The sequence below is a fragment of the Exophiala viscosa genome (genome assembly GCF_022695815.1).
Source record: "Exophiala viscosa unplaced genomic scaffold EDD37scaffold_1, whole genome shotgun sequence".
NCBI lineage: Eukaryota > Fungi > Ascomycota > Eurotiomycetes > Chaetothyriales > Herpotrichiellaceae > Exophiala > Exophiala viscosa.
The window spans coordinates 2408181-2425320 of record NW_026944353.1 but is presented as its reverse complement, the minus strand read 5'-3'; the positions used below and the strand labels follow the sequence as shown (position 1 = coordinate 2425320).

Genomic DNA, 17140 nt, shown 5'->3' with positions numbered 1-17140 from the left:
GCACTACCATTGTGTCATTGACAGTGCTCGGCACCACAGGCACCAATCCGGGCGCTCTGCGGCTAGTCGTTTGAGAGTGCCCATGCCGATGAACAACAACGACAGTTGGGAGTTTGTTGATCAAGTCTCGTCGCGGGACAAGTGTCACACCACATATCTCGATCTTTTCTAGCAAATAACTCTACCGCTACGTTTTCATGACTATGGACAATCGCTTGAAATGGTGCCATGATGCAAAACAGCCATGACACTTGACACAAGTTCGATCGTTGTCAAATAACTGGCCGAGCTCTCACTTGGTATTCCGCCGTCCTGGTACTGCTAATCGGATGGTGGCTGCATTCCTTCCAAACAAGAGTTTTGGATGCAAAGTATTGGCGCGCAGGCATCGACACACCTCCGAGGACAAGTATAGTGCCGGTGAAGGGTCAAGAGTACGACTTCATGAAAATGCTTGTAAGTTATCAAAAAGTATGCGCAGGCGAAGCACACATCGGCCAATTGATGACATCGCTGATGCTAAGCGACAAACGCTAGATGCGAAACAAGTTTGGCGGATTGGACGCTACCAATGAGTGGTGTGCTTGATCAGGTCTCTGTCATGCTTTGACCGAAAGCATGTACCACACATCAACCACTCATCTTGACGCTTTCCTCGGCATTGGGAAGTCAAGCTGACAAGTATGACTATCCTCGTAGACCACCAAGTTCGGATATCCTGTTTCGCTTCTCACATCCGGAACCAAGACTTAGACTTATCCTCCTTTGGCAGAAACGTTCTGGACGCCCACGAACACGAGTCGTCCAAGTCAAGATGTCCTCTAGTCAACATACCCGGATTTGTTACGTCAACACGCTCTTCACTACCGTGATTGCTATTGGAAGACGACCAAAAATGCCTCAAGCATCCGACAAGGACGTCTTCCGAAAAGCATGTATTGCATACACCACAGTCTTATGCTAGGCTAAGTTTACCACATTCAGGACTTTGTCTTTTTTGCTTGATCCTCATTATCGAAACTTCCCTAAGAGCCAAGAGCCACTACTCAGGCTGCCGCAGGGACGGCCCAACACGATAAGGATCGACGATCGATAATTGATTCTTGAAGAACTGGTGCCGTCGATCAGTCCATGAGCCGGTTTTCCACGTGCTCCGTGCGGCGTGCAAATTGCAACAACGGACGGGTTGAATCACGTGTCTTTCTTCGAGACTTGACTTGCGAGGCTGCTATGGAACACTGGCTCAAAACTGCTATTCAGTCTTGGGTTCCTAATGGCTTCAAGGCGATGCAACGTTGACATGTCCTCGGAGCACGACCGCGATCTGCACATATCAACATCATGACTGAACATTTCAGGCTCATCGATATCGATATGTTGACTGAGACCCCAGGTAAGGCTGGCCTGTCGGATTCTCTGGAGCACTATACTTGGTTCGTGGTCTACTATTGAAAAGGTGCATCAACTCTGTTACAATATTGCCCAGCGACACGAGCGGAGCCTGATTTGCAGACGTTGACTTAAGGAGGTTTGGCTTGCAGCAATACATGCATCTGAGCACAGACGCATTCCAATAGCAGCCTCGTCGACCATTGAGTTTGGCTGACAAGAATAGGGAGGATCTGCCAATGCATCGCCGTTTACAGCCATTGTTCTCCATCGGTCACAGTTGCAGAGTGATCCGTGGGTACGGGACGTGCTTCGGTCTCATCAAGGATGACAACGCCTGTCAGGTACGAGGGACGGTGTACTATGTGGTCATGTGCTCCTGGATATTGTGGTCCAAGCGCGCGTCAGCCGAGACGTCGCCCTCGCAAGGCAGCAGCATAACAAAAGTTAATAGAAGGTTACCCACAGACCACTCTGTAAGGGGCGGTAGGATATGTCACTGTGCCACACAGCCACAGCGTATCTCGTACGGAGTGCTATGGTATGTCTAAGCCACACAGATATCGACGCCACGTTAAGTACGCCACTCATGATCAGCTTTCTCCTCGCCAAAGCCGCCAGATGCGGGTGCTATTATTGGCTCTCGGACCAAGTGAAACCACCCAAAAATGCAACGACATCGAGTCTTTTTCAGCAATAATTCCCTACAGCCAAGAGGGTTTTGTCTGCTCGACTGATCTTGACTTCGATGGTCGTGTCTCGTTCCGTCTTCTGTTGCAACAGAACCAAAACCATGTTCCCTCGCAAGTACCAGCACCATTATTGCGTGGTTCCAGGCCCAAGGTCGGTGGCACCCGAGCGAAAAACCCTCCTCTGATGGGCGTCCAAGAATGCTTGCGCGTCGCTGAAGGCTTGTTAAGTATTGTGTTGCCGCCTACACCGAGTGAATTAAAGGCAAGTCACTCTTTCGCTATTAACCTCCATTCCGTTTGTGCAAGTTGCTCGAGACTGTTACTGCACGTCACGCCTATTTCTGGTACATTTTTCCACATCTTGCCACCACTTGACGAGCCTCCTTTCGTAAATCTCGTCGTCCTTGGATCTCCCTCTCCAGGGCATTCAAAATCAGCGTGCGCGAGTATCTTCTCGGGCCGATAGCGCCAATTGAATCGATCGAACGTGCTTCAGTTGCAGCGCCCAAATAATACGTCTAGCATTTTTGACCCAGCAAAGAGGGCAACAGCTTTCTGAACGAAAAAAATCCTCGAAACCACTGCGGCAATAATCAATCATGGCCGATAAAAATTATCCTCCGCCGTCATACCCGCCGCCACAGCAGCAACAACAGAACTCAGCCCAGGGCGGCTTTCAAACGCCCCCGCCGATGGCTTACAACCCCAACCCGAACCAATATCAAAACCAAGGCCAATATGACCAGAACTACGACCAGAATCGCGGATTCTTCGGTGGTCAACAACAGCAACAGTACGGACCTCCTCAACAAGGATATGGGTATGGTGGCGGCTATGGACAGCAACAACCGGGATATGGGTATGGGCCGTATCAGCAGCAGCCGCAGTACTATGATCGGGGCAGGAGCGGTGGTGGCATGCTGGAGGGGCTTCTAGCTGGACTGGCGTGCTGTTGTTGTTTGGATTGTTTGTTGTGTTAGAAAGGCTAGAGAGAGGATTTGAGGGGTGCTGAGATGTTCGAACGGTTCTTCATCTGCTGGGGTTTTGCTTTCGGGATTTAATGCATAGCGATCGCGGGTGGCACGGGCTTAAAGATACACCCTCTACGCAGGTTGGAACCTGCGGTGTCGTATATCATAGGACAAATTCAATATTATGTGCTGGATCTTTCACGACAACTCTTCTTGCTCGCATTCTAGTTCCATCGTCGTGTTCTCGCTATGGCTCTGCTCTGAAAGGATTGTGTGAGCGAGTAGGTGGACTACTTAGGAGCACTTAGTCGTAGACCACCCATGCCAGTGAAGAGCACGTAATGCTATGGACGTCGAAATGTAACACTGGTGCCGGGCGCCGGCAATGCTGAACACATCAGCACCAGATGTCATGGGAATGTCCCTAGATCTCTGATCCGAGACACTCACTCCCAGTGTCCTAGGATGGATGAAGGCGTCATTGACACGGTAAAGGTGGTTCTTGCCCACCCTCAGGGCAGAACATGAGGATCATCATAGAAGTCCACTCATCCCATACCTATATTTGTAACCATCAGTCCCAATGAAGTTGCGCCAGATTGCCGGAGACCCACGGTAGTCGTTTCAGGCAGACCGAACGCAGCCGCGTGTCCACTGGAGCCGGTCGATCCGCTTTAATGAAACACTGTCACTGGGATGGGCCCAATCGAAACCATCCCTGTGCGGTCTTGCTTGACCTGGGACGTTTGCTCCAAGGGTGCCATTTCGAGAGCGGGTAGCCTTCAATACTCCTCCGATCAGGCCGAAACAAGGAGGTTTTCAGGTCGTACGTAGACATCGTCGAGCGCGATACTGGTAATCTCCGAAGGCCCGGATGCCCACGAGGTCTCACATCATGCAACACGAATACTCACTCAGTGCCCCATTTTCCGTTGTTGTTTTCGCGGCAGTCCGAGTGATATCCTCAAGCGCCTCCCACATCAATTCCCCAGTGAGAGCACTGCATTCAGCATATCGATCGCATCTCATCTCCTGTGCCGCTCGGAGGCCTTCTTGCGGCATCACGCACTCAAAGGTCCCATCTTCCAGTCGATTTTCGTTGCGCTCGTCTCTTTTGAGGCCCAGTAACATCACGGGCATTTCGTGCTCTTGATCATTGTAATGGAGAGACAACTGCTTGCGCCAGTAGTACTGGGCGTTGTGCAGAGACTCACGCTCAGAGACGGAATAGGTGATGATAGCAAACGCAGGCTTCGAAGGGAACGGATCGATGAAGAGTGTAGATGTGGAAGGATGAACGCGAAACTGATATGGACGATTGAATAAAGTGACTTCAAACGTCTGCGGTCCTGCAGACGGAAACACACGTCTTGGAGGGATCGCCGTCAAGTCCAGCTTGCCGTTGCGGACATGTTCTAGTCGTCTAAGTCAGTGTCAGTATCATCTCTTGCTTCACGAAGAGACTATGGTAGCATACGACAGGAAGGTTGATTTGCCCACACCGGGGCTACCGAGGAAGAGTATGTCAACTTCCGGGACGCTTAAGGGCTTACCCTCGAGGACCGGCGTCGTCATTAGTCCTCTCACTTCTACAGCAGATCATCGTACATTCTCCATCAGTGGTTCACAAGTACGAAGTGATATTGAAGGTTCCTTGTCTATTGGATTGGCTGCACAATCACAGCAAAAGCCATGCCGCTTTGACCACCCACAACCTTGCCACTTTAAGATCACGTGAAATACCCCTTTTGATTCCTCCCTCATCACTCTTCAAGCGACCTCTGAGCGTGCAGTGCCACGAGACCAGCACCATTGCAAACGTTGAAGTGAACGAAGTGATTGTAATTGTCCACGTGGTTACCGTGATCAACCGTGCCGTACTGTAGTTGACGTAGGTTGCGTTGGAATCGGTAGCAGAGCTGACACTTGATGAATTGGCCACGGTTATTTGACTGTCAAAACTTCGAACTTCATATACAAGGCTTATGACGATTGCGGTCAAAATGCGCATGGGCAAGGTCACGCTAGTGCCAGCCCAGACGATGTCTGATACAGCACCCTGGATATTGTGATCATGACCAAGAACTGATTCAGGCTCACCTTGGGAGGATGCAGGCCATGTCTTGGGAGTCGGTTGTTGTTCACGAACACCTTGGTTGGAAGTCAACTGCTCTTCAGTGACACGTTGGTCTGGAGTCGATTGCCGTTCAGCAAAGCCATGGGTAGGGTCGACAACGGGCTGTTGCGTCACCGTTGGCTCGGGTTGTTTCCTGTTGGCGGTGTTGTTAAGGTTTGCGAAGCCATTGTTGGAGTAAGACTCCGTCGGCGACCTCGGTGAGCTTGGAGGTGGACCGGGACCCAAACCCGAGTCGGACGGTAACAGTAAGACCGCATCTTCATCAAATGCGGCGTCAGTCGATACTTATTGCTATGCAGAGCAGTCAGGCTGAAGTGGGATCGTTGAGGCTCTTCCATCCGTACGCGGTAGTCGGGCGGTGCGTGGTCTGATCAGGCCCCAATCGGACGCCAGAAGTTTGCACACCATGGTGTGAGAAAGCTTGCATTGGTTGCTGCAGAAGACGCCAGGCTTAGCGGCAGAAACTGTTTGCCTTCCTGGTAATCATGCCGATGAGGGCCCATTCGAGGCGACTTACAGTCGCAAGACTCCGGTTTGACGCGAAGAGGGCGGTGCTTCCCAGTCTAACAGCCGAGGCTGGCGGTGACGGCATTGTTGGCCATAGGACCGTCATTGCTGGAGTGATCGTCGCCTGTTTGGTGTCAGGCGCCCCGGGCATATTAGTAGAAAGTCGTATGTTTACCAGCAGATTGGCATCGAGAGGTTTCAAGGTAGCCCTAAGCTTCACCAGATTCCGACCTCGGTACTATGTTCTGTTGCCACTGTTTCCGCCGCCACGATATCGCCTGTACTAATTCTATTCCATATCTCTTCCAGGATTGCACCCACCAGGTTTTTGGACCGAAAGTCCCGATATATGCAAGGGTGATTCAGGGCTTCCCGAACAAAGGACTTGCTCTGGTCATCGGTGCATGAGAGCCCCGTGATGTATAGTGGCCATATAACCATCCTCGTGTGGAACTCTGGCTTCAAGATCTGGGAGGTTGTAAAGCAGGTAATGTGCGTCTTCAAGTCTTTAGCGAGTACTGCCGCGTCTCCCAGAATCTTTACCTGATGCAAGTGCAAGAAGAACAAGGTCGCAATGGCATATGCTTGCCAAATGTGATACTGTGCAGGGGATGAGGTCCATGAGCTTGTTTTCGATAACCATTCTCTGAGCTGGTCGGAGCAATCGATGTGCATAGAGGCCGCTGCAATCAGATCCAGCAGCGAACGCGGCAGACATGTGATGCGTTCAACACCAGATCCCCCAGTACACCACTTGTACCAGATGTGACTGGGCTCAGTTTGTCTCCCAATAATCCAAGCATCAAAGTCCATGGTCGCGAGCCACCACTGGAGACGCATTCTGATACCCATGTCTCCTAGTGGTGAAGCCTGCTCGCCCGATGAGGCGCAACAAATCGGAGAGATAGCGTGTCCAGCTGTACCCTAGATGCATCTGTTCCACAAGTCAATGATCTTTCGCGTATGGACTCCGAAAGACTTACCGCAGCGGAGCAGATCAAAGCCCCCATCATAGAGGTACAATCCGCATCCTCCCAAGGAAGAGCCTCGCGGTAGAGACTAACCGCCTTATCGAACTTTACCAGACTTTTCTGATCGTTATATTGACAAGCTTGAAATGAGAGTACGGTGGCGGTGGCCGCCAGGGATCGCTGGCACATCAACAACAAGTCATCAATGAGGGGATTATTGGGCAGGCTGGAGAAGTGGAGACCACGTTGTCCATGATTGAGGACTGGGAAAGTGTTAAGACTATAGCGCTTGTCACCATGCATTGGGTTGTAGACTTACATTCGTGAAATGTGAACAGGTCGTCAGCATCCAATTGTACCACGGTCTTCCAGGATGACAGGTTGGGACCTAAGCTCAGTGTAGAGGCAGTTCGCATGGACCCTGCCGAACTTGAAACTGCATCTTCGATTTGGTAAGGCATCTGCTCCGTTTCGGAATCGTGAAAGTTGCAAATTTCTCGACACGGTGATGTGGAGCGGAGCATGGTCTCTGAGGAATACCTGCTGAGCATTTCTTCTGGCGACATTTCCTCGTTTGTTTGGCTGGGGGATTTTGGAGTTCTACCTCCAGTTTTCCCTAGCTGAGTTTCTGGTTCCCTCGAACTGTTGCTCGTCTTCCTCCCTGCTATGTTGTTTTGGGGAGAACCTGCCACCACTGTTCCGCTAATTGAGCGTTTTGGTTCCGTCCAAACTAGACGAGGTCGGTATTCGCACTGGATAGACAGTCTTGAGCATCGATTACAGACAGGTCTGCGTTCGTCGCATTTCCTGCTGGCTTTTCTACAGCGCCAGCAACCGAAACGTGACCGGCGGTTTGACATATCTGAGTCTCGGATTGCGTGGCGTTGCAACGATGAGAGCGATTGTGAAATCCACCAAGGGACGTCCTGCAGATCACAAACAGGCTCCCCGGGCCTTCAGGGAACGATCAAGATGATATGTCTTCATGGGGGTGGTTGTGGCCTGTGAGGTGAATGTTGTTACTGCTGGACGATGATGGTGATAACGGAAGGAGGACAGGGTACAAGGCCTTCAGATGCGGACGGGACTTGTTTGTTCGAGCTTTAAGTTTGACTTACGGGCGCTGGGCACGCCGAGATTGAGGGATGACGGCTTATCTTAGTACACGGCCCGATGAGCACAGGGTCGACGCTGTTCTCATTCCTTATCAATTCAAGCTTATTTGGCCTGGACAAGCTTCGTACAGTGGGGATTGATAGGTCCCTTTATCTACCTCGCGAGGTATGAATCAAAGCCCCTCTACATCGTATCAGTCCATCACACTTTTGCAAGCTCGCAATTTATCAATAATACACCTCCTTCTCAACAAGTCTCCTGTACCGACCAGCAGTCCAGATTCTCATATCCTTTCCCCATATTTGGAAGATGACCGAGGAGAGATTGAGCACAAACATCAACACCGCGATAGTGATGCTCGTATTCTGAGCGCCGTTGTGATTTACCCAAGGTTGGATAACAAAAGTCATCGCCCCTCCTATTGCGTTGCGCAGAAAATTCGTCAATTGAACCGTTTCGCCGGAGAGCTCATTGTAACAGTCAAATGCATAAGCCATCGAAACCGGTGCAGCAGCGTTCATGGCAAGGCCGATAAGTGTGAGGCCAATGCATGGCACAATCCAGTGGACGCCATAGCTTGCCCCATCGCCGTACAGGATAAGGAGGGCGGCGGCCCAGAAGGAGACCGGTAGGTAAGCCCAAAGGCGGTATTCAGGCTCCATGATACCTCCGTTTCGTCGAGACAGGTGGAGCACGATCCAGTCGCTGAATGGTCCACCCAACACTGTTCCAAAGACCATGCCTATGATCACAGCGAAATACATCAGGCCAAGCGCCCCTGCACTGAAGTTTTATGGCGGCACCGAGAAGAAACTAGCTTGAGTGGTGAAGACGACGCTCGTCATGAACGTCAACAAGCTGAGCATGACGCTCGCCCATACAATGGCAGGGAGGAGCAGAAGTCGAAAAGGGGAGATAATGAAGGCCCAAAACCCAATCCGGACCCTCGTATCTGGCCGAAAAAGTGTCATCCGTTGAACATAAGTGGCTTTCTGGTGGTTGGTCGGAATATGATGGTGTGCAGTGGTTTCAAGACTACCTTGCTGTTCGGCGGTCTGTTCAGACGCCAACTCCTGTTCCCTGTCCCGTACGTACAGGGTTTCCTCCGCTCCGAAGACCAGCAATAAAGTGGCAAGGCTCATGAACACGAGCAGATATTTGAAACACCATTGCCATCCTTGAGAGTCGACGATGTAACCTGCCGCCACTGGAGGAAGGAAGTTACCAACGAGGAGCACAAGACCTTTTCGACGGATAGGTATCGTCAGCATTTTCTCAACGACACGCAGAATATCGACGCTTCGAATGAGGCATGGAGCTGGAATCGGCATATAGGGAAGAAAAAGAAGCGGCGTGACTTACAGTATATGCCTAACCAAGTTCCCCTCTGATGCAGGAACATGATATCAACGACTGATGTCTCGTTTGTTCAATAACCCGGCCCAGAGCCGAATCCTGAGAGAGCAGTGTAGGCGTAAAAGAAAGCGATGCTCTTCATTGCCAGGCCAAGTGCGAGTCCAACAAGCACGAATGCAGAAGCCACAACGTACGGTAAACGTCGGCCGTACTTGAGAGCATATGGCTGAAATACCAGACATCCGAATGCGCACAGAAATACCAGGATACCTTCCCCGTTGCTCAAGTCCGTGTAAGTTGTGTTGAGGTCCACAACCCAGGTCGCCCAGGCTGGACTGGTCCATGCGATACTGCGGTGCTGTTAGTTCTGTCCCTATATCCATACAAGCTGGTGGGAACTTGCGCTGCATTGACTATGAAGCACCAGAACAATATTACAAACATGTGCCAGTATTTGCGTCCCCGTGACCAGTTCTATTCCTCGACCGATCAGTTTGGATTATCCAATGCAGGGGCCACGGGTTGTACCAAAGGGTCATTCGGGTCAGAGGAAGGTTGAGGCACCAAAACCACGTCGGAAGTCCCGTCCTCTATCGCAGTCACAAAGTCAGTATTTATCTCCGGACCAATGTGGCAAATGGACGTACCTTTTGTGATCTGTCTTGTGCCAGGCACATTGGAGTCTGAGCAACGGACTACCGACTCTGCGTCGTTTTTGAAGGTGTTCTCTACAGAGTTCCCCATCTTGAATCGTGCGTGATGAGATAAGGAAACACAGCAGTGGTCTTCGGGTATGTGAAAAATTGGGATTCTGATTGGGAAGTCAATGCTATGTACATGGATTTAAATGTTTGAGGCCTCGGCCGTCAGGTTAGGACCCGATGATAAGTGAACGAGCATTGGTCTTCATCCTCTTCCCAATACTTAATCCGGTCTGGCCTTATCTTCGAGGCGTTCGCGGAATATCACCTATCATATCTATCCCCAATTCAGAACCTGCTACTTGTGATTTTAGAAGATCCATACTCTCTTTGGTCGAGACTACTTCAGATTGTCCGTCCTCTTAAATGTCCATATGCAGTATAGTCCGTCGCATAAGACATGCAGCTTCAATGAGCCATTGGTGACAAGAGACCAGACGTGATCATTATGGAACGGTCAGTCCTCGGATGCGTCTATCAATGATGCTAGCAAAACCCGGCTAGTGTGGGTCCATTTCCCCCAATGTGGATGTCCCTTTTTGGTGTCAAGGCTAGCGTCGTCCTTCTAAAATTACCCCATCCGGATTAGTCCCTTCTGACAGAGTGCCACCTCCTGTAGTATTGTGATAATAACTTTTGCTAGTAGTCGTAACGCTTCTGAAGACTTTATCAGTTCACTCGAGGTCATGCTCCACACTGGTCAGCCATGGTCATGGAGCAGGGGCATAGGTTGTTCCGATAGTAATCCCATCCTGTGAGAAGGTCGATCAGCAGTCTCCCGGGCTGCATTTGCGAAATTGTTCAGAGGTATTTGTTCGTCGTACTTCAGTCATCTTGACATGTGAGCTAGATTTTCAATCCTTACCTTACTATGTCCTCCCTTTCTTCGTCCGGTGCTCAGGGAGATGCAAAAACGGCAGACTATGCTTGGTCCCGTCCCGGCGGTCTGATCGAACGGCCTGGGCAGGGACCTGGTGAGTCCGAGGCCTGGGTCTACTGCGACAAGTTTTCGTACAATTCGGATGAGAAGGTCTCACTCAGGACATATACGACAGCTGAAGAGTATGACATCGATGTCATCAAAGACGGAGCCAAACCTCGAAAGGTCTACACCAAGCAGCATCTGCCAGGTCGACAACACCCGACACCAAAGGATGCATATGCTGTTGGTTGTGGTTGGCCCGAGTCATTGTCAGTACAGCTTGATGACCCATGGGAATCCGGCTTTTACCTCGTCATCATACGGATCAAGAATGTCCGTGGCAGGGTACACGAGCGGGAAGGATTCTTTGTAGTCAGGCCTGACAAGGACCACGCGACGGGGGCGGATTTTGTCTTGGTACATGCCACAAGCACAATGCTGGCGTACAATGATTGGGGCGGGGCCAATCACTACCGAGGGATCGAAGACGGATATCAGAATGATATACCCAGCCCGCATGCTTCCTCCCAACGACCCGTCGCAAGAGGAATGCTCCGAATACCGAGAAACGCCCCACGCGAGTCTACCAGTGACGCTGTCGTTGGGCCTGGGTGGACACCGAGGTATCACAGCCTCGAGTATTCCTGGTATTTCCGCTTTTCAAGGCACTACGCCGACGCCGGCTGGGCTACATATGAACGCCCGTTCGTTGTATGGGCTGAAGACCAAGGCTACAAGATTCATCATATCACACAGACCGACCTGCACTCTGATCCAAGCATTCTCAACGGATATAGCTGTGACGTCTCGGTCGGTCACGATGAATATTGGTCTTGGGAGATGCGGGACAACATAGATACATTCACTGGCCGTGGTGGTCGATTTGCTCGGTTTGGCGGCAATTTCTGTTGGCAAGTGCGCTTTGAAGACAATACGGACGTTCAAGTCTGCTACAAGGACCCAAGAGCCGATCCTGCCTTCGGCACGAACCCAACCAGGACCACGACTGGCTGGGACTTCCCTCCTGTGAACCGCCCTGGTGCGCAGACTGTCGGCTTGACTGGTTTTGGTGGTGTTTATACTCGCTATGGCGTTGCCTCCCCGCGATCTTCAGGTGGTTTTCAGGTATACAGGCCAAATCACTGGGCTCTTGAAGGGTCGGAACTCTTTTACGGCGACATATTTGGTGGTCATCCTGTCAACATCTGTGGATTCGAAGTTGATGGTGTCGACTATACCTTTAAAAAGGGGTTGCCATACCCATCCGGCGCTGATGGAACACTAATGGATCTAGAGATCATAGCCATGTGTCCAGCGGTCGCCGGCGAAAGGGATCGATGGGGAGGTATGGAACCCATCGGTGGACCGCTCAAAGAGCTGTAAGTTGATCACAAATGCCAGACAAGAACACGTTACTAATATGAGCAAAAGTCATATCCTCCTCAATTCTGTTTATCGGGAGGGAGTGCCAGCGTACTTGGAGGATCGTGAGTATGGAAGCGGTATGGTGGCCAGTCTGAAGAGAGGTGCTGGCGAAGTGTTTTGTGCCGGCACGGCAGAATGGGTTGTTGGGCTCATAAAGCATGACTTCTTCACCGAAACCATCACTAGGAATGTCCTGAACCGGTTCTCTGGCAGGGCTGAGGCATGAGACCAGAATGTGTGACTCCTTTGAGCTTTTGCCACTTGAAAGAGGAGGCCAGAGTTCTACATGTTCCATAATTCGGCGTCCGACAAAGCTATCGTCCTTGTTGGCCCCAAGTGCTTGCAAGATGCTCCACTGCTGAAGTAGCGAGCTCCGTGATGGAAAGAAATAAACAGTCCAATCCGTGGTTCATTTGACGTGGTGGACTGTGGTTAGTGCCGCGTGCGATAGTAGCAGCTGCACAAGCGGAAGGAAGGTCTAGAATTGTCTTAGTGTCACAGAAACAAAGCTGGCGAACTCTTCAAAACCATCGTTGGCCTTCGTCAGTCCGTCACTTCGTTCCAAATCTCGAATCTTGTTCGTCAGAGACACCCGGGACTACGGCCAGCTTCCGTGATTCTCCTTCACATCACCGACAATGTCTTTCGTTGCGAGTAGGGAACGACTAGAGTTCTTCCGAGAGCTATCAAGAAACCCTTCGTACTCACAAGAAGGTATCAGCGTGGAATTCACCACCACGTTCGAATTCATCAAAAGTGTTGTCCCACCGACCTTTGAGACGGCCGACGAACCGACCGGTCTCATAAGCATATCAACATGGGAGAGCAATGTATGTGGAAGTTATGAGCTCTCGTCTGTATCCGTGCGCTGCAAGGTTGACGGCGAGACAGGGTACTACGTGCTCAATTTGATCGTGAGCGAGGATGTCGCGATAACCTGGGGCCGTGAGTCCTGGGGGGAAATCAAGAAACAAGGGAAGCCAAGATTGTTCCGTAGCGGGACTCGTCGTCGAGGATACTGCGAGCGTCGTGGCGTCCGCTTGATTGAGATGGAAGCTGACTTCGACCGGGACCTTGCGTCGGAAACGAGTGAGTGGCTCAGCTTCGAGGTGAAGGCATTCCCAGGTACTCTTGGGTCTCCGAGCCAGGGTCTGCACTGTGATCCCATATTGATCACGTTGCGGGTGGTTGATCACAACGTCAAGCGTGCGACGGGCAAAGGAAGACTGGTGCTCAGAGGCACCAGGAGCGATCCCTTGCATACGATTCCCGTCAAATCTGTCGGAGATTTTCAGTATTCGAGCGGACCGTCAGAATGGAGATTGAAGAACGAGCGCTTCCTATGTCCCGCCGATGCATATTTACCGTACTTTGTTGGGCGCCATTACGACGACGTGGCGGATCCCATGCTCGGACAAGCTTGTACTCTGGACAGAACCCATCCTCAGCTTGCATCTGACCCTGAGGTCTACAAAGTGCAGGAATTGACTAGTACCTAGATTTCTTGAAAGACGCTGTGGAAACTGTTTCAGTGAGCCTTCGTCAGTCTAAATCTCCATCGGCTTGTACCGTCGATCATCAAACGAGAAGGCGAGAAGGAATACGTAGCTGAGAGATGATTTATTATCCCTGTGACGGATGCCTCTTTTGAAGTGCATAATGATGATAGCTTAATGCGCACCAATGGCCACAGATTCAGAGTCTTGGCCCTTGCAGCAGAACAGCTCTATTCCCTGGGGCTCACTATTCGCCCTTATGGATGAACAATTTACAGGTGGTGGCGTCCACCCCTTAATGTCCCCCTCCTTGGCGGTTCACGTCGTCAAGTTGGATGCAAGCACCAACCTCCTACTTTATCAAAGCTCAATCTCCCCTTTGGCATGATGACTTCTACAATAGATTCAGAGGTGGTGCCAGAAAGCATGACAGGACTACGAAGGGAAGTTGACAGCGTCCTCTTGTTCGATGGCCTCTCGCAACCCATCTTGGGCCGAATGATCCCTCACATCACGTCGAATGGGCCGTCATTCATCCACTGGAAGTCATCGGGCAACTCAAACAGGCTCTCCCAAGTCGCATTCGGCCATGCCAGAGTGTTGAACATTGACCAGTCCTTCGGCAACTGCTCGCTTGGATGCTGACCATGTGTTGACAATATTGCATCGTTTTGTGGCTGCCTCCCCAGAGTATCGACTGGCGGCACGGCAATGTCGACATGGCCAACACTGTACTGCCGCTCTGCATTGGGATGGCTAGTACCGTCGGGCTGAATAACGTCCACCTGCAAAGGGCGCCCTTGCTGGAATGATTGAGCACCAGGAGACGCTAAAGTGAGGATGGGGCTTTCCTCGGTGTTGTTCCAGACGCGCAACGGCTGCTGCCGCGCATTGTACAAAAGATTGATCAGGTCATACATTCGTTGTGACGCGACAGCCCATGGCTGCATCTCCTTCATGAGAAGCAAGGTCGCATTTATTTGCCGATGACACTGTTCTAAGACTTGACGTGTCTCCTCTAGGACTCTGCTGGACGTCCGAACAGCCCAGGGTGTGCTGCTTGGCGGCCCGTGGCTGATCTGTGTGCCTAAGCGGATTTCTTCACCTTCGCGAAAGGTGTAGAGACACAGCAATGGCAGCATACAGACCTGCAACACATACCATGTCGATGGCCAGGCGATGAATTGATTCGGGGACGAGGCAGGAAGTCCTCTCGCCAGATCAATGGTCTCACCGGACAAAGTCAGGCATTTTCGAACGCACAGCCTCTGGTCAGAAGTAAGTGAACTATAAGGCGTCTTGTGAAGCACAGATTCCATAAGAACAGGCCGGTACAACATAATCCTTAGATTGAGATACCTCCACCGAAGCGTCATACAAGGCTGAGTGAGGCGGTTGAAGGAAGTCGATGAGTGAACCCCAGCGCCTGGTTGGATCGAATTACCCGCTAGCCGGTGGAAATGGGTCGGTAAGCCTTCGTACCAGTCAACAAGATGTGCATCCAGGCTGAGCAGCTCAGCGAACGGCAAGGTGCTCGGATTCAACAAGCGACCCTGAACTTCAGTCATTGTTCGGGCGAATTCGATGGCAATGGTCAACAGCGAGACCGTGGTGAAATCATTGGTGGGATCTCCAACCTGGTAAGGACATTGACAACGTCAGCGCTTGCTCACTCAAAGGCAGTACGTACCAGACATCAATTGCAGCCAATGGTTCTCAACTCACATTTCCATTTGCATCCTGTGGGTATCGGACCTCGGAATCGAAGATATTCGTGTCCAGGGTACGTCCCAGCGTTACCGCCTCGGCTGCATCCAGCACTACCAGATTCCACCACATCGTCCGCCGCAGTTCTTGGTTTTCCGTACCATGAATGCTAAGGTGCATCTCTTTGTGAAGCCCCAGTGCGTATGCCATACGGAATGCGGCTCCGAGAAGCACAGAGGCCAGATTCGGACGGTTTCTGTAATGGCAATACCATCCGGCCATGAGAATCAATGATTGCAAAGTCTCAAAACTCTTGCTTGCAAGGAGCTCAAAATCCAGGAAGGATTTTGCCGCATTATAGTACGTTAGATGCTCTCTGGAATCGGTGGTGGTGCAGCCAATAGCACCTAGAGCGAGAACGATATTTAGGAGACAAAGCCAAGGTGCATCATTGCGAAGCCCGGAGAGTGCTGTCGCCCTGAACTCCTTCTCATCAAGAATCGGAGTCGCTGGATGCACCCAGTCGAAGTATGCGTCAATCAAGGTGCTCATTCGCTCAGACATCTGCAATGGTGTGTGGTGGACACCACGCCCAGGAGAAGTCTGCGACACGCTACGATGAGTCTCGGATGGGGTGTGACTGCATCCTCCATGTTCTAGAGACTCGGGAGCGATTCGAAGAATTGTACGAAACAATTGCATGGTCGAAGAAGGGCCGACATAAGATGATGTCTGGTTGGACGTGGCTGATATTGCGTTCACATCGTCTCCAGCTTCCGATGAAACACCGTCGTCATCCTGCACTTGCTGAGCTGCAAACCCAACTATCGTGTCTAGAGCAGCATATTGGTCTTCTGAACTCAGTGGCGCTGACGGCAAATCGCTGGAGAAGCTGGTGCTCTCACATCCACCAAGAGAACCATATCGAAACTCATGAGCGTCCGTTGAAATGCCAGCAAGGTCAACTTGCTTGCTTCCACCTGGCAAGCCAGTCCTGTCAAGCTGCTCAAGCAGTTGTTCGTGGGAAAAGTCGGCGAGAGTATCAATCGTGATGGATGGAAAAAGCTTTGCCAGAATGTCGGTCGTTCTTTCGAGCCGTTTTCGGAGGTATTCGAAGTTTTTCCGACTCACGACTAGTGGTGGCCGACTAAATGGGTATATACAGCGATCGGCCTGCTTGTACCATCGACAAGAATAGCAGGGATGTGTACCGTCGCATTTCACCTTTCTCCTTTTGCATTCCGTGCAGGCTGTTTTGATCCGCGGATCCCTTCCTGCCTGATTCGGGAATGTCCTTTTTGATGACGGTGGATGGCTCTCAGCTATGAAGAACTCATGTTGCTGAGGAGCCATGCCGGATTCCGAGGACATAGCAGGCCAGTAAGGTGAGTACACCTAGCGCTTAGACTGGAATGTGGTAAGCGAATGTTGAGGATTGCCGTCTGCCGAAGTCTTCCTTGAGGCACAAGCGTGATCCGGGCACGTTCCGACGCTTCGACGCCTCTTCAGGCCATACTCCGGATTCAAAGACTTATGTTTCAAGGATACAATCGATGACAGCCCAAAGTACTATTGGCGACACGTTCAGAACGCCATTCCCGCCCTAGAATCGGTGAGAAAAGGTAACGACAGCCTCGAGAGAACTTCTGTCAGCGTCGTCTAGCCTGACCTCGAATGATTGGTGCCCACAATTGTCCCGGGGAAGGTCCACTGATATTGGAGACTGAAGATAAGGGCACGTTAGCGCTTA

General features: G+C 51.2%; 7 protein-coding genes across 7 annotated transcripts; 4 read left to right on the top strand and 3 right to left on the bottom strand.

Moving 5' to 3' along the window:
- Positions 1-1796: 1796 nt before the first annotated feature.
- On the top strand, positions 1797-2872 carry EDD37DRAFT_46819 (uncharacterized protein). Its single transcript, XM_062813058.1, has 2 exons — positions 1797-2813; positions 2870-2872. Exon 1 carries the CDS (start codon positions 1933-1935, stop codon positions 2545-2547), a length of 615 nt encoding a protein of 204 aa, XP_062675200.1. The 5' UTR covers positions 1797-1932; the 3' UTR covers positions 2548-2813; positions 2870-2872.
- EDD37DRAFT_645071 (uncharacterized protein) lies at positions 2681-3061 on the top strand (the record flags this gene model as incomplete). The annotated part of the gene is made up of 1 exon (XM_062817595.1): positions 2681-3061. The coding sequence occupies one exon, from the start codon at positions 2681-2683 to the stop codon at positions 3059-3061; it is 381 nt and encodes a 126-aa protein (XP_062675199.1).
- A 3179-nt stretch (positions 3062-6240) lies between these two features.
- Positions 6241-7669, bottom strand: EDD37DRAFT_46347 (uncharacterized protein). Its single transcript, XM_062812987.1, has 3 exons — positions 6987-7669; positions 6680-6930; positions 6241-6630 (listed from the first exon to the last, which is right to left on the bottom strand). Exons 1-3 carry the CDS (start codon positions 7525-7527, stop codon positions 6499-6501), a joined length of 924 nt encoding a protein of 307 aa, XP_062675198.1. The 5' UTR covers positions 7528-7669; the 3' UTR covers positions 6241-6498.
- A 332-nt stretch (positions 7670-8001) lies between these two features.
- On the bottom strand, positions 8002-9883 carry EDD37DRAFT_684586 (major facilitator superfamily domain-containing protein; the record flags this gene model as incomplete). The annotated part of the gene is made up of 9 exons (XM_062819879.1): positions 8002-8073; positions 8098-8148; positions 8170-8561; positions 8598-9026; positions 9146-9196; positions 9221-9489; positions 9525-9613; positions 9668-9729; positions 9787-9883. The coding sequence occupies 9 exons, from the start codon at positions 9881-9883 to the stop codon at positions 8011-8013; spliced, it is 1503 nt and encodes a 500-aa protein (XP_062675197.1). The 3' UTR covers positions 8002-8010.
- Positions 9884-10543: 660 nt separating this feature from the next.
- On the top strand, positions 10544-12413 carry EDD37DRAFT_671108 (uncharacterized protein; the record flags this gene model as incomplete). Its single annotated transcript, XM_062819391.1, has 2 exons — positions 10544-12141; positions 12164-12413. Exons 1-2 carry the CDS (start codon positions 10712-10714, stop codon positions 12411-12413), a joined length of 1680 nt encoding a protein of 559 aa, XP_062675196.1. The 5' UTR covers positions 10544-10711.
- Positions 12414-12653: 240 nt separating this feature from the next.
- Positions 12654-13700, top strand: EDD37DRAFT_46334 (acetoacetate decarboxylase-domain-containing protein). The gene has a single exon (XM_062812983.1). It carries the CDS (start codon positions 12826-12828, stop codon positions 13684-13686), a length of 861 nt encoding a protein of 286 aa, XP_062675195.1. The 5' UTR covers positions 12654-12825; the 3' UTR covers positions 13687-13700.
- Positions 13701-14052: 352 nt separating this feature from the next.
- EDD37DRAFT_689977 (fungal-specific transcription factor domain-containing protein) lies at positions 14053-17084 on the bottom strand. Its single transcript, XM_062819992.1, has 2 exons — positions 15409-17084; positions 14053-15320 (listed from the first exon to the last, which is right to left on the bottom strand). The coding sequence occupies exons 1-2, from the start codon at positions 16759-16761 to the stop codon at positions 14190-14192; spliced, it is 2484 nt and encodes an 827-aa protein (XP_062675194.1). The 5' UTR covers positions 16762-17084; the 3' UTR covers positions 14053-14189.
- Between the last annotated feature and the right edge of the window lie 56 nt (positions 17085-17140).